The sequence below is a fragment of the Pimephales promelas genome, chromosome 13, assembly GCF_988280905.1.
Source record: "Pimephales promelas chromosome 13, fPimPro1.hap1.1, whole genome shotgun sequence".
Lineage (NCBI taxonomy): Eukaryota > Metazoa > Chordata > Actinopteri > Cypriniformes > Leuciscidae > Pimephales > Pimephales promelas.
Window position 1 is genome coordinate 242,481 of NC_142781.1, and position 17,373 is coordinate 259,853.

Here is a 17,373-nt window from a genome sequence, read left to right on the forward strand (position 1 = left end):
CAAATATAAAATAAAAAATCATATTTACATAATATCAAATAAAACAATATTATATCAAACAATATAATTATACTGGAGATTAATAGAGATTACTACCAGGGTAATATAATATCGACATGGCTACAGGTTCCCATGTTTTGTCTGCTTTAACTAGTCATGTAAGTTATCTGGTCATTTACTAGTTAAGCTCTTATCCAGTTTTATATTTCGTTCCCACTGCATATGAACATATGAAAGAGAACGTCTCTGTGTAAACCATGTTCTCTGAATAGGGAACGAGATGCTCCGTTCGCTGCCAAACTCCTCGCGCTGCTGACAAGCTTCTATAGATATCTGAGGAGCAGAGCATGCGCGCACTAATATAATATGACGACGTGAGCGTCAAGGCGGTGCGAATGGTGATTCTACAGTATATGGGCTTAAGTTCAGACAATCGTTCTGACGCGTAATTTTACACGTGAAATGCAGCCAAACCTTGCAGCGTTTTGTCTTCGGCATCTTCAATAATATCCTCGCTATCGGCAGACGTTCCGGGAGTCTCCCGCATATTGATAACGGCTCCTGGATAATCGCAAATTAGTTCAAATCTCCCGGAATCTAGAGCGAGCGAGCAAAAGCGCGTGCGAGACAGATCAGACAGTGCTTCAATAAACCGTATAGTACGCGCACGTTGGAGAGGGAGAGGGAGACAGCGAGAGACTGCGTGTGTGCGCCTCATGCCATAGACTTTGGTTACTACCCAACCCTTTTCTTTAGAAATAAATAATGGACAAATGGAGTCTTTGGACATCTTCGATGTAAAGTTATTCGCTGTCACCAAAATGATTGGGAGTCAATGGAAGCCAACGTTTCTGATAAGTTCCGCGATTTTGACGGATTAGAAATAGGCTTGAATGAGGTCTATGCCAGACTTACTTGCAGAGTAAATCTAAATTTGCCGGAAGTTGTCTGGGTTTGCCAAGTCCACTCCGCACACACAATAAGGGAATGATTTTACTCAAACCATATTGTTGATAAATGATACAAGAACAAAAAAAAGTACTAGTTATGAATAATAACGCATCAGTGTTTTTTAAACATGTAGAACTTTTTAATATTAAACATTTGAATATTACAGTAAACATCTTTAATATTTCTGTTTCAAATAGCGTTGTGTTTGAGCTGTGCTAAAGCTTAAGAGCTGAAGGAACACCCATAAACTGAAGCTTTATTAGATGGTTTTAGCTCAACGGAACACAGCCTATATATGATTGATTAGATATACAAAATCATGCAGACATTAACTTGAGAAAAGTTACATAGTGAAACTCCTGTTGTGGATGAAACAGCAGCTAAACCCAAAGAATTCACAAAGTTTTTAATGCAGTAGTTTGCTCATTATAATGTTATGTATATAACAGTCCCAATCATAGTTATTATTGTTCTGCTTTGCTGTTTGAGCGCATGTGCTAAAGGAGATGATCACCGCTAGGCCTACAGTGAAGCGCTTTACTGCAGCGATCATTTACTCAGCCAAATGATTTCTATATGAGATAAAGTATATATATATATATATATATATACATATACATATAACAAAATAAAAGAGATCACAGATTTGTGATTCAAACTGTTCACAACCATCATGGGGAACAGCGCACATCTGAAGCTGAAGGACATAATCCATTATTCATCAGTGTTAATCAACCTAATTTTCCTATCGAATTGACAACGATAACATTAAAAATTTATTTTCCAATACTGATATGGAGCCCTATATATCATACATCTCTGAGTGGTTATGACCATATATCTATAGGGTTTTAACTATATACATGATCACAACTTGCGTATGTCACCCTGTTTTAAAACTGAAGTCCCTATTCATCTCATTAATTTGATCACTATTAATACTAAGTGGTTTGAAATGTACCATCATGCCTGAATTTGTTTTGGCATGATCAGCCTTCTTTTGCTCAAGTATATCATTGATAATGTGAAATTGTTTTAATCTTATGTTTTATGACCGTGATCAGTCAGTGTTGATGGAGTCAAGTATCTGTGCTGCTTCATTTGGAGAATCTCTGAGTCCTTTGTCTTTAGTAGAATGTTAATTTTTTCTTTCTTTACCTTGCTTTCAGATGAGCCCTGAGAAGGACCATATCAGATCATCATTGGAGGGTCAAGAGTCAAGACTGTGTTGACATGGTAATAAAAAGAGCATTGCATCATTTTAGAAATTGCTAGTCTAGTAAGATCTTTATCACATCATATTTTTTTTTTACACCTGAGGCCTGTACCATGATGCTGATCATCAACTTTCTCTGTCAACTCAGGCTTTGATCCTGAGTTTAGGTGTGACATCAGTAGCCAACAGCCAATCACATGCTGAGAAAGAGAAACTCATTCAAAACTGAAATTCATTTCTCGCAAGAGAAGCAGCACAATTCACTTATTAAATAGAAATATTAAAATATTAAGAATTTAAACAAATTTACACAACAAGAAGAAAATATCTGTCTATGAAAGAGGACAACTAAAAGAAAAAGACTTGTCACTGTATATCAGTGCAAGTAAAAGTTGTGAAGTTTTATAGCTTCATATTTTTATAGCTATAGCATTTTATAGCTTTATCTATTGATTCTAAAGTATATTTATGTTACCTTTTATATATTTATTTATTCATTTAAAATCTGCATTGTAGTTGATGAACTAAAATTGTACATGTGTGATAGATTAAGGGAATAATAATTTCTAAATCATACAAATTTATTATTCTAAATAAACATTACTAAAAATTACTAAAAGACTTTCATGGTGCCTTAAACCCAGGGTTGGCGCAAAGTAAACTGAAACATAGCTGGCTAGCCACCTAAACCAGCTTCATGGTAAAGGCCCCGGGTCATTTCATTGTCAAAACAATTCCATTTACACCTGGCCACATAAATGTGTTCACAAAACGGATATAAATCCGAATCTTCAAATCCCACGCTATATCAGATTTAAAGGTGTTCACGTCATTGAAAGCAACCACTATGAGCCACATTTTATGTATCGTCAGCTAATTTTAAGATCAATAGAGAGAGAGTAACATCTGCACTGGTAAAATCATCAAGATGACTCTGTTGATCATCTGTGACTTTAGTTTTCAATTGGTATTTTGCGCATCAGAATGCTGAAGAGATACTCAGCTACTCATCTGTAGTGATGCGTGTTGCAGAAGCACTGTCATATCTCACTATAACATGTCATTATAGCCTCTTAACTGTTTATTATTTGGCATTTTTTCGGAGTCAAATTTATACAGTGTTACCATTTATTACCTTTACTCTAGTGACCCACCACAGTTTGATCCAAATGAACCAAAAATATTTGTCTGTGTTTATTTTATATTATATCATATTTCTTTTAAATATTATTTATTTTTGGCAAAGCATCTCTCAAACAAACTAAAATCAAAAGTACAACATGGTTTATAGCGCCCTTATCAAATGGCAAAAGTCGATAATTAAGTAAGTGCTGAAGAGCACACTTTACTCGCTCGATCAGCTCATGATCTGCCTTTTTCCACGCCCCGTTTCTCAGGGAATGAATGCAGTGAACTCCATCTCTGAGTTTAACATGCATTTGGCACGCAACCAGCACCAGTTACATTATTTTCACATTCGCATTATATCCACATTTTTTGTGGTAATAAGATTTTGTAATAAGATGCGTTTATAAACCTGTTTTCACTGAAACTGCAGGTTTCTGCCAGTATAACAGCTTAAGTGACGAAATTAAGAAAGTATTATAACCTCCTATTGTAAAATAATATACGCATTATAAAATATTAATTTTTCATTGACAGTTTTAGAATATTACGGTCTTAGCGATAATTCGAATAATAGGCATCTTAGTGAAGTATTATAGTTTTTATTAATATTATTATTATTAAACGGCGTAATTTTTCATGTTTCATAAATGACATCTGAATACAGGTTAAACTGAAGATGTTCTTGTTTTAAATGTCTCTTTTTCTCTTAGATGAGATCAGTGTGACGGATTCTGCTGCCAGTGATACTGATGGAAGCGGTTCTGGAGGAGATGTTGCTGCTGGAGCTGCAGCGTCTCTAGTTATGTTGGTATGTGTCAACTAATGCTGGGTACACACCAAAATAATTTTTACATCTTATAAGATTTTCAAAATGTGATAAGATTTTCCAAAAATCCTAGATTTAACCATTTTGCTCCTATAGTTTTGCTCCACACACGAACAGGTTTTTAACCAGAGTCTCGACTGTGAGCACAAAATCTCGCAAGAGTTCAGAATACAGAATACAGAATAGTTTTTGGAAAGGTTTTACATAACACGTTGTATAAACATTCGTGCTGTTGCCACAAATCTAGCTGATCCTCCATCTCTGCTGTCCACAACAATTTCACTTTGTGCTGCGCCATGACTGCGTTTGTTATGGGTGTCGAAATGAATCGTTTCTACGATGCATCGTGATGCAGACGAGGACGATTTGGTATCGGTTCAGTAATAGACCATAACCGGTTATAATGCACTGACGCTTTTTTCTGACGTCATTTATCACGTATGTGCTTTGTTGCGGTAGCATACACTGGCAGAGGGAGGCGAGTCCCCCCGAGTGCGAGTCAATAAAACTACTTTAAAAGCCAACTACTTTAAAAGCCTACATCTGGCCACATTTGGCTTTTATGAACAACCCGGTAAGACCTGGAGAAGACACGCGCTGTGTGCGCTCATGTCACGCACACAGATTATGCAGGATGTAATACCACTAACTTGATAAACCGTGTTAGCCGTGTGCACCCGAGCTGTTATTGCTTGCAGATTCACTGCTTTAGAGTAAGATGAGCTCCAATGTCACCCGAATCCACAGCCAAACACACATCATCCACACGCCCTAATAATGCTCTCTAACTTAAATATCCGCACCCAATGGTCAAATTAAAATTATACTGTGTTGCGTATATAACTGGCTTAATTGTTTTGAGCCAGTTGTATACACTGAAAACAATTATAAACGCAACACTTTTTGCCCCCATTTTTCATGAGCTGAACTCAAAGATCTGAGACTTTTTCTATGTACACAAAAGGCCATTTCTCTCAAATATTGTTCAAAAATATGTGTTAGTGAGCACTTCTTCTTTGCCGAGATAATCCATCCACCTCACAGGTGTGTTTTAGGCTGGCCACAATAAAAGGCCGCTCTATAATGTGCAGTTTTATCACACAGCACAATGCCTCAGATGTCGAAGTTTTGAGGGAGCGTGCGATTGGCATGCCGACTGCAGGAATGTCCACCAGAGCTGTTGCCCATGAATTGAATATTAATTTCTCTACCATTAGCCGTTTCCAAAGGTGTTTCAGAGAATTTTCCAGCACATCCAACCGGCCTCACAACCGCACACCACGTGTAACCACATCAGCCCAGGACCTCCACATCCAGCCTCTTCTCCTACAAGACTGAGACCAGCCAACCGGACTGCTGCTGCAACAACCGGTTTGCATAGCTGTCAGAAAGTGTCTCAGGGAAGCTCATCCGCATGCTCGTCCTCCTCATCGGGGTCTCGGCTGGACTGCAGTTCATCCTTGTAACCGACTTGAGTGGGCTAATTCTCACATTCGATGCCGTCTGGCACTTTAGAGAGCTGTTCTCTCCACGGATGAATCCCGGTTTTCACTGTACAGGACAGATGGCAGACACCGTGTATGCCGTCGTGTGGATGAGCGGTTTGCTGATGTCAACGTTGTGGATCGAGTGGCCCATGGTGGCGGGAGGGTTATGGAATGGGCAGGCGTATGTTATGGACAATGAACACGGCTGCATTTTATTGATGGCATTTTGAATGCACAGAGAGACCGTGACGAGATCCTGAGGCCCATTGTTGTGTCATGTTGCAGCATGTTAACGCACGGCCCCATGTTCCTGGAAGCTGAAAACATCCCAGTTCTTGCATGGCCAGCATACTCACCGGATATGTGACCCATTGAGCATGTTTGGGATGCTCTGGATCGGCGTTTAAGACGGTGTGTTCCAGGTTCTGCCAATATCCAGCAAATGGACCAACACTGGACCAACATTACACACTCCACAATCAACAACCTGATCAACTCTATGCGAAAGAGATGTGTTGCACTGCGTGAGGCAAATGGTGGTCACACCAGAGACTGACTGAGGGTTTTTTGACCCCCCAATACAGTAGAACTGCACATTTTAATGTGGCCAGCCTGAGGCACACCTGTGCAATAATCACAGTCTAATCAGCATCTTGATACGCCACACCTGTGAGGTGGATGGATTATCTCGGCAAAGGAGAAGTGCTCACTAACACTGATTTAGACGATATGTGAACAATATTTGAGAGAAATGGCCTTTTGTGTACATAGAAAAAGTCTTAAATCTTTGAGTTCAGCTCATGAAAAATGGGGGCAAAAACAAATGTGTTGCGTTTATAATTGTTCAGTGTGTGTGTGTGTGTATATATATATAATGCTATAGTGTTTCAGTAGGTAATATCAGATTACATTTCTTAACATTTCTTTTGTCATTAATTGTAATAATCAGTCAATAATCAGTTATCAATAATCAGATATTTGCACTATAGTGTGCACCTTTTCTAGAAGAACATTAATGGAGTCAGTGTTGCACCAACATTGTAATTCTGGCCGATACCAATACGTTGATGATGTTCATGTTGGTCTAAAACTTTAAAAGCATCTGTTTAACACAACATTTCATCTGAATGTCATTTGAAATGTATTTTTTAGATATCAGATGTAAAACCAGTTTTAAGCTCTAGATACAGGTTTGAGTTACATCTGAGTTTCTGATCAGTATATAACTGATTTCTTCCAGGTGTTCAGAAGATGCCCATCGAGAAAACCACTGACGTGCCTCAAGGTACCCGAGGTTTAAATTAGAATATGACCATCTAGTAAGCTTTATCTATGAGAGCTCATGTACTTACAAAGCATGTTGTATTCTGTACAGAGAATGACAGTGAGGAAGAAATTGAAAACCTTGTGGAAAGGACAAAAAGTGTGCTGGTCAAATGCTGAAGTTACAGCTGCAATTAAACATGTTAAGGCACATATAACCAAAGGAAAACTGGCCACACTGACTGAATGGCAGAAGTGTAAGACCACTGAAGACCCTTTCCGTGGAGTTTCAATCTCTACCTCACTCTCATTCTCAGCGCAGAAGAATACATGCTTTAGTAAGCTCTAAACACACGGGAGCTCATGTACTTACAATGATAGTTATATTGACACTAGACGCTTCTAGAGCTGATGTACAACCCAAGCAAACTTTGTTAAATAATTTTCCTGTAAATCTGCTTTGAAACTTGACTTGACAATTCTGTTTATATTTTCTGGAAATAACAGAGGTAAACCGTCCGTTGTAATTTGTTTTGTTTTGCAAATGTATATATCGCGATATGCATATCGCGACGGCTTGCAATAGCTGGGGTCATGAACAAAAGAAAATCACTCACTGCTGTTTGCTGAATAACTGTATATATGTAAATAATACAGTGAAAACTAAGCAGTGTTTTATTTTTACATTTGATTATTCAGTTTCTGTTGTTAAATAATCCTAATGTAGGATAATCTGAACCCTGTGCTTTAGCATAAGAAGTATTATTTTAATATCAGTGTACAGTAAAACACTGATGTTCACTTTCAGAAGCTGATGTTTTCTTGTCACAAAAAGAATGTGAAACATTTATGTAAGGTTAAATAATAGATAATTTAAGTTTGTTTTACACACTTTAAACATTACTCTATCGAATATCGCAGTATTTAATGAGTTAACGCATATCGCTTTTTTCTTCAGTACTGTGCAGCACTAAGCAGCATCTATTGTATGTTGAGTGAATTAATTTTATACATTTCAAAGCCTGTTTAATGACATCTTTAAAATGTGTCTGCTTCAAAGGGCTGTTTTGTCAATCATTGACCATGTTTTTAAGTTTGTGGATGTGACTTTACACTTAAAATGGCATGACATGATGGAATTACATGGTAAAACTGAAAAAAAACTCAATGTTTATGATGATATTATTGAAGTCATAATTAAAGCACTTGTAAAACACTTCTGTCCCTGTAATGTTGCAAGTTTTTTTGTGTATTGTATTGGAGATCCAGTACTCTTAAATCACCTTAGTCTTGGTAATACACCATCTCGTCAGGTTTGTGTGTGTGTGTGGGCATGTACCAGTAAAACACACTCGTCCTTATAATGTTGGATTGTGCAGTTGTGTATTGTGTTTAAGATCCAGTACTCTTAAATCACCCTAGTCTTGGTAATACACCGTCTCATCAGGTTTGTGTGTGTGTGTGGGCATGTACCAGTAAAACACATAGGTCCCTGTAATCCACCGAAATGACATATTTTGTGTATTGTAAAATGAGTGTCCTCATAATCAGGTCGGGCCCCATAAATCACAATTATGTCATAGGCGGGAACATTTTAGGAGGGGGCGGGAATGTCCTTGTATACCACCATTTTTATATTTTCTGTTCTGTTGTGTGTATAGAACATTTGAAGTCAGATTTGTGATCTGCAGATCAAAACAAAATTTTTGATAGTTGTATCATCACTGTAGGGCATTGGGAAAGGTGTGTCCCTATATACCACCACCACACCGGTGTGACCTTCTATACCACAAAAACAAGTATGTGTGTGTGTGTGTGTGTGTGTGTGTGTGTGTGTGTGTGTGTGTGTGTGTCTAGGCCTGTTTATTGTAATTCCAATTATTCATTATTCACAGGTAGAACACAGAGAGGCAGAGGCAGAAGTTTTATTGCAAAAGTTACATTTCCCTTACATCCTGGGAAATTTGATATATTTTACATTTATTTTATGTTTTTAATTTATTTTGGAAAGTTTTATATATGAAGGAAACAACATCTGAATGTATTCTGCTTTTAAATGCACTTGTTTGATAAAAACACCTTTTTCTCAGTTTTTTGTCCAAAATGTTGTGTTTTTGACAAAACCTACCTCTGTTCAAGAGGCAATAACAAAAGAACAGATGAAGATAAAATAAAAACGTTTTTTTTTTGCCTAAAAGCAGAGGCTCAGATCTTTATTTTTATATATATCATCTTCATATATTCATGGAAGAAAATATTCAGCGGGGCATTCAAATTTAGCGAAAATCGTCAAAAACCCTGGCGGTGGCTGGCAACTTTTTTTTAAAACGCTGGCGGGGAAAGAGTTAATGCCATCTCTCTGCATGGTGGTAATCTCTCTCACACACACACACACACACACCTACCTGCTTCATTGTGGCATGTGCAGTTTAAATAGCCAATCAGCTTCCTTGTTTCTTCCAGGTTTGACTAGTGCTCACGACCAATGGGCTGCATTCGTTTTGATCTCAACCCTCTCTCTTTCTTTCTTTATTTAACAATGATGAAAATAATTTCTCAATGTGAGGTTCAGCTTAAAGGCCCGTACACACCGGGACGAATATCAGCGCGCGTTATTCGTCAGTGTTTTTCAACGCGTTTTTTGTGTTCACACCCAAGCGTTTTTCGCTGACGATGAGCCGAGTGAACATGCAAATTCATTCCCTGACACTAGATGGCGCTTAGTGTAAAACAGAAACTACCCGGTACACAAGGTGGCGCTGCGCAACTTTTACGGTTCTGATACTCGCTTTCACCTCCGAAGAAGAGAGCAAGTATTTACGCGCACGTTTACCTATGATGTTTATTCGCTTTTCTAAATCAGAAAAAGAAAACATGGACATTTCAAGCACCAGTAGCTCCAGCGATGAGGAACTTATTCTTCTGCTGAATGAGGAAAGACGCCGGAAAAGACGCCGATATTGGATACATCCCATAGCGACGAGAAGAGAAGAACACGGGGAGTTTCATCGACTGGTACAAGAGTTGAAAATGTTGAAAATGAGTGTTTTCGGGGGTATTTTAGAATGTCCGTCAGTGAGTTGGAAAATATACTTCAACAACTGGCTCCCTCGCTGACAAAAGAACAGACACACTACCGTAAACCGATCGATCCAGAACAGCGTTTGGCCGTGTGTTTACGGTGAGTTCGTTTACATTGTTATTTAATGAATGTTGTAAAAACTTAAGTGAAGCGTTGTTAAAAACTAGTATTTGTCTATTTCTATTTCAGTTTTCTAAGCACTGGGGACTCGTACTGCACTATTGCGTCCAGCTTTCGACTTGGTGTGTCAACTGTGGCTTCGATAGTGAGTGAAACCTGTGATGCAATGTGGCATTGCCTCAGAGATGAACATTTGCTGGTGCCTACTGAAGAGATGTGGAGGAGTACAGCCATGAACGATGGAATTTCCCTAACTGCCATGGATGGGAAACACATTTACATCCAGGCCCCTGCAAACTCTGGTTCTCTGTACTTTAATTATAAAGGCACATTCTCCGTTGTATTGCTGGCTTTAGTTGATGCAGATTACCGCTTCCTGGTGGTTGATGTGGGGAGCTATGGCAGCAACAGTGATGGAGGCATCTTTGCTAATTCTGTGCTGGGAAAGGCACTCACAGATGGAACACTGAATGTCCCCCAAGTGAACTTCCAGGTGCTCCTGAGCTGGGAAAAGTTAACCCTGTCATTGTGGCGGATGAAGCTTTTCCCCTGAAACCATATCTCCTCAGGCCACACCCTGGACGCCGCCTCCCCACAGACAAGAGAATTTTCCATTATCGGTTGTCTCGGGCACGGCGCATCTCTGAAAATGTGTTTGGCATACTCAGTCAACGCTTCCGGGTTTTCCGAAGAACTTTGCAGGTTCAACCAAGTGTTGTTGACAAAGTTGTAAAAGCTGCTTGTGTTTTGCGCCCGAAAGGAAATGGCCAGAATCATCCCGCAGAGGATGACCAAGACTGTGAGCAAACGCTACAAGGCTTTGAACATTGCAGGGGGCAGCGGGCATCAGAACTGCACAAGGAGTACTTCAACTCACCCGCAGGAGAGGTTGCTTGGCAGTATGACCATGTGAACCAGGGTCTGGAGAACATTTAAAATCATACTGTACATTTCAGCAATGTTGATAACTTTTCCCACTGTGAAAATCGCTAGTTTATGTGTACATTTCTGTGAACTTGAATACACTATAAAATCTTTTTGCAAAATGTAAAGTGTTTGGTCATTTATTTACAGGTAAATTTTAATTTTTGATATTGATAATGTGGTTCTGTAAAACATTTTTATAATTTTCTTTAAAATCTTCTCTTTCCCTGCACAACGCTGTGCACAACATGGTTATGTTCCTATAAATGCAGTGAGTCGGTAGTAAGGCACATAGCTATTTTTAACAAGAGGTCAAGATGTACAAATGTTTCATTAATTTCAAGTAAGTCAAGTACACACAATGGCCCTCATTTATCAATCTTGCGTAGAAACGGGTGTATATTTTGGTGTAAGATTATGCTTCCACTCCTCTCACCGCCTGATTTATGAAGATGTGCGTACCTTTGAAATCCAGGTGTACGCAATGCCTGTCCTTGATAAATCCCGCGGCTGAAACGACCGTCATTAGAATAACACGCCCCTAAATATTCAAGTCTCCGCCTCCCCACACGCCCTTATTTTACGCCATGGACACATGGAAGACGGCAAAGAAGAGAAACTACTCTGACGTGGAGCCGAAATGACCTATCACAATGCATTATTTTACAGCACGTCTTTTGAAATTAGCATTCAATTTTGAATCACGTCACATGTATAATAGTGATGATGATGATGTGATGTGAAGTACCATTCATTCACATTAATAATTGCATGACAATTTTTAATAGTATTCTTCTTATTATTATGATTTGCATTAATGATGCTTATTGTTATTTAGAAGAAGGATGTCGTTATTATTATTTCTATTAATATTATCATTTAAAAGAAGAAGAATGTATTTTTTATTATTTTGTTAGTCTGAATTATTTTTTGGTCATTGAAAGCCTTTCGTTAGGCTACCGAACCCAGTCCGTGCGCACCTGCCGGGGATAATCCTGAAACGGCAGGGTAAAGTACAGGCTCGCAACTGAAGGAATATATGCTTACAAATCAAATGCTTTGGTAAAGTCACACAAATTAAACATTGAAGTCCACGTTACACAAAAATAAATACTGAAGTTTATAATTTCTATGTTTTTTTGTTTTTTTTGTTTTACAGTGGGTCATAACCCAGATAGCAAACTGACATTGAATCAACGTGGAAATATGACATCGAAACAACGTTGATCTGACATTGTTTTGCTCATCGAATTAACGTTGAACCAACGTCAGACGCGTCATTCTTTCAAAACTAACGGAAAATCAACTTGAAATCAACGCGTTGTTTCAACGTTATGAAAGCAAACCAATTTTCGATTTTCATTTAGCTTTGAAGAATGCCGCGTCTGACGTTGGTTCAACGTTAATTCGATGAGCAAAATCAACGTTGTTTCAATGTCATGAGAGACGTCGTTTCCACGTTGATTCAATGTCAGTTTGCTGTCTGGGAATATATCATATCTTTTAGTTTGTCAGTGCGTTTTGTGGTGTTAGGAGTTTTTCTGCGCATTTCCTCACTAACTCAAAACGTGCGTACACCCCCTCCTGAGCTGGTGTAGGATTCGAGCGTGCCGTACGCCCACGTCCATATTGATAAATCTCAAACTCACCGTGGTTTTGAGTGTACGCAAGGTGTACGCTGGAAATGTGGTGTACGCACTTTTGATAAATGAGGGCCAATGTCTTTTGAAATAAGTAAACTTTTTTTTTTTAAATTAACTACTTGCTTTTTAAAATAACAAAATACTCAAGAGCTCACTGTTTATTTACTAATTTTGGTTAGATTCATGCTGATTTTAATGTACCATATGTCTGGCAACACAATTTCAGCAGAGGTTAGCTATACACAGAACACAAACTAATATATTGAACTAGAGTTGTGATCACATGGTGAACAAAGAACATGCAATGATATCATGTTAATGTTTAATATCATTGTCAATGCATTATAGTATAGAGGGTTTTCAAGATGCGTCATCATTCCGGAAGTCGGACATTTTGGAGGCACTAAACATCAACAGTGCCACTGAACTCAACGGACTCGCAAATTTGGCTGACTATTTCTGCTGAAAAATTGTTTTGTTTTTTCCGTGTTTTTTTTATTTAGTGTAACAATGTGTTCAGTAGTACATAAACAGTGCAATCCATGCTGTTGTTTACATCCGAGTGCCTCCATAATGGCCGCGCATCCGGAACCCTCTATAGTTCACACAGCTATATATTGTAATGAACTAATGATCATACCTTTGAAATTCAGTTGATGTTGCGAGGAACTCCATGATCTTCATAAATTTCTTGTTTTTGGCAGCCTGTCCACTTCGGCAATCATCTTCGCGCTTTTTTCTGGTATATGTATCGCGCAGGCTTTTCCATTTTTGTTTTACGTCCTCCACTACAGCACACAAATGGCGATCGTCAAACATTTGTTGGAAAAAGTTACAAGCATATAACAGTTATACATGAAAGACAATTAAGTGAAATTCAACTCACCATCAAGGCCCATTTGCTCTGCAATACCACTCCATAGCAGTTCTCTTTTGTCGATGTTTTTGTAGTCGCTGTCGCGTTTATCATACTGCTCTTTATGCTCCGAGACCAGCAGCTCTACATTCATCTTGCCCATAGACATCTTGCTTTGAATCTTCCTCGTCTTCTGGCAGTATATGGTATATAGACGGTGTTTTTCTTCTTCGCCGTGACGTTTGTGACCGTTTTGTGATTGAGCGCCCCCAAGTTGTGTTTTACTGTAAATTCAGAAGCACCAGACACGTGAGCAAACCCGCCGATCTCGTTGGTCGGATAGGTTTTGACGTGGCGTGTCAAACCAAAAAAACCGCCTCTTCACACACACCTGTTCTCATCTCCGTGAGTCTGGTGTGAACATCAGTCCGAACACTACGGTCAGCGCCGCCGTCCGCCACGCTAGTGCTCTGGACAGATGTGGACCAGCCTGGGGTCGAGTCTAGTCTTCGTCAATACCCATTACACCCACCTCTCCTCGAACACCAGTCCTGCTGTTTATAACTCAATATAGAGCGGATTATCATGGAGATATCCTCGCTCATCTTAAAACACATTCATATGTAGAATGCTCAGAAAGTGCATTATATATCTGTGTGTGTGTGTATATATATATACATATGTGTGTGTGTATATATGTGAGTGTGTGTGTGTATATTGATATTTATCCTCATATTTTTTCCACATATTTATGTAAAGTTGCGTCCACACATTTTAATCCTCATATCGTGCGTCTGGATCATTCCCTGCATCAAGTGCTGTGTTTCTCTACTGGCCCTGTACGAGCGAGAGACACACACACACACACACACACACACACAGTTCCTGATAGTAATGGACTGAGCTGTGTTTATCAGTCCCGCCACTGCAATCTAGTGTTCAGGGACTGAGGATTGTGGGATACTGAGCTCTGTGCGAGAACTGTTTTCCTCTCCGTTTCTGAACACACACACACACAGAGAGAGAGAGAGAGAGAGATGAGAGCTTGAGGATTGTGGGTTATTTTCCTCTGTTTATGAACACACACACACACACACACACACACACTGAGAGCTCCTCTAGATGACAGTGGAAGTGATGCTATGATTGCTGTCTGATCCAACAGAAAACTCAAAGGCACATCCAGCACATCTGACTGGGGTTCCTCGTGTGTGTGTGTGTGTGTGTGTGTGTGTGTGTGTGTGTGTGTGTGTGTGTGTGTGTGTGTGATCCGCCGGAGCGTTTCCTTCCTGGAGAGCAGCAGATGTGAGGATTCCTGACCTTAATCTGAGCTCGTGTTCAGCCCTGAGTCGCAGCGCTTCATCTGCATGCAGGACGCGTTCACACACACACACACACACACACACACACACACATCACACACTGCAGGACGCGTTCACACACACACACACACACACACGCTGTATATGAGCCCTGTTTGGACCCGACGGCTCTGTCTGTGGTGCCGTCCGCTGTGAGCGCACACTGAGCGTCGGGTTTGGCGTGTGGCGTCTGTAGCGTTCGGCTAATTGTCTGATGTCAGTGTCACACACCTGTGTTTACTACAGTACAGCTGAAGCAGGAGCTGGTGCGCTGGATCACATTAATAAACTCATCTCAGCCCGACACTAATACTGCACACACCGCTGCACTGTTTATCCTTTTGGTCTTTTACTACAAACATTCACAAAACTCTAACCTCTCGTTGAGGATAAAGAAGAAAGTGTGGGAGGAAACTCATAATATGCAATAAATGTTTTCTCCAATGCATGTTGGCCACAGTTATTGACGCCTCTAGAAGTGATTCTGAGTCAAATATCCCTGAAGTATATTCGCATTATCAGCACATCAGGGTGACCGTGTCCAGCCATGACCCCCTGTTCCACAGGAGTATAGACATGAGGAGACGTCTGCGGTCTTCCTTCTCCACTTTTGCTGAAGTCCTATTGGCTAACCCGAGACTGGAACAGCTGGCCAATAGTTGCGCAGTATGAGCTCTGATGTTTTCCCCTGGCGTTCGTCAGCCTAAGTGAGAGCGTCCACAATCCAGTGAGAAGATCTCTGTTTGGAGACGGCACATCCCTCAGTGCTAGGGCTGTAACGATACCCTCGTGTCACGATTCGATACAGATCACGATACTGAACTCACGGTACGATATTATTGCGATACTCCAAGACATATGAAAACGTCAACAAAAAATGTACTATTGATTAAAATGCTAACTTTGATATTACAGACTGATCTCATGAAGTAGCGTGTGTATGAGACGCCAATTCGTATTTCCATTTTTGGCGTGCTATCAAGACGCATAATCGCCTTTCAGCGTGTTTATGAACGCCGTTGACTTAACGTTATATAAATATATGACTTACCTCAACCCCGTCCCTAAACTTAACCGTCACTGGGGTTAATGGCATTTATGACTGGAGATTTGACTGCGTGTACAGACACGCGGAATGACGCGGACGTTAATGGCGTAGACATATACGCGGATAGCACAAAATGCGTAGAGATAACATGCCACCTGACTCGAAAGTGGCGTATATGTTTACGCAAAAGTCATGATGTCATGTTGGATATTACATTGTGGGTTTAAATGAATACGCTTGGACTCGGTGCTTGTAACTCAAGGACAATGGTGACACCAGAATAACAATATTCATGATTCTGAAGCTGAAAATACTGAGTTAATTTAGACGAATATGCTTGCACTGTTTCACTGTCACTCTTTCACTTTTTACTGGTAACATCAGACATTTGCCATTATCATTCCCCCATTGCATTATTATACATTATATTCAGACTGATATCATGAAGTAGCGTGTGTATGACACGCCAATTCGTATTTCCATTTTTGGTGTGCTATCAAGACGCATAATCGCTTTTCAGCGTGTTTATGAACGCCGTTGACTTAACGTTATTACTATATATATAAATATATGACTTACCTCAACCCTGTCCCTAAACCTACCCGTCACTGGGGTTAATGGCATTTATGACTGTTCCCTTCCCATCCTAGGAGAAAAACATTTGATGGCGTGTACAGACACGCGGAATCACGCGGACGTTAATGGCGTAGACATACACGCGGATAGCTCAAAATGCGTGGAGATAACACGCCACTTGACTCGAAAGTGTATGTTTACGCAAAAGTCATGATGTCATGTTGTTATATTCAACATTATATATAGTAGTTTAATGTAGTACTGACATTAAAACTCTGAAAACTTGAATTTTTTCTCACACAGTAATTTTTATTGTGGGGGGACTATCCACGACGCATATTGTTGCATTTTTGTATTGCGATATATTGTGGCACCATATATCACCCATTTCATTTGCAATCTCTCTATTGACCAGCATTAACTTTACTCAACTGATGATGTTGTGAATCTGTGTGTAAGAGGACGTGTGTGTGTTTATATCGTCCTAATGAAGAGTTTGAGTGGAGAGTTTTTGTTTTCTGCCCTTCTGAAACACCAGTAGCTCAGTGATCCCGGTACAGAAACTCCACATCCAAAAACAAGCGAAGAAGACTTTACAATACTGGAAGACTGGAAAGACTGGAAGAAAGGGCAACTCTCAGACAAACATAGTATTTAACAGTAAACACGGTACATGTAAATTTAGCGTTAGGCTGCATGGTTTTACTATGAGTGGATGTTGTAATCTTCAAATCATGTTCTTCTAATTCTTCTGACTAAAATCCAAGGTAAACAGCACAGCACAAACACAGTCTTCAACTCGATGAAGAGCACGTTACTGAAGTGTCTGATTCTTTGATTTGAGGTAATGAGGGTGTTTTCAGGTCTGCGTTTCTTCACGAGGATATTTGCA

The 17,373-nt window shown here is 39.7% G+C and overlaps 2 protein-coding genes across 2 annotated transcripts in view; both read left to right on the forward strand.

Moving 5' to 3' along the window:
• lrfn2b (leucine rich repeat and fibronectin type III domain containing 2b) overlaps positions 1-17,373 on the forward strand; it is a 75,675-nt gene that overhangs the window by 24,238 nt on the left and 34,064 nt on the right. The window lies entirely within an intron of this gene.
• On the forward strand, positions 9,357-11,031 carry LOC120479290 (uncharacterized). The gene is given in 3 exon segments (XM_039671591.2): positions 9,357-10,052; positions 10,143-10,549; positions 10,552-11,031. Coding segments are annotated over 3 exon segments (981 nt in total). The 5' UTR covers positions 9,357-9,936; the 3' UTR covers positions 11,010-11,031.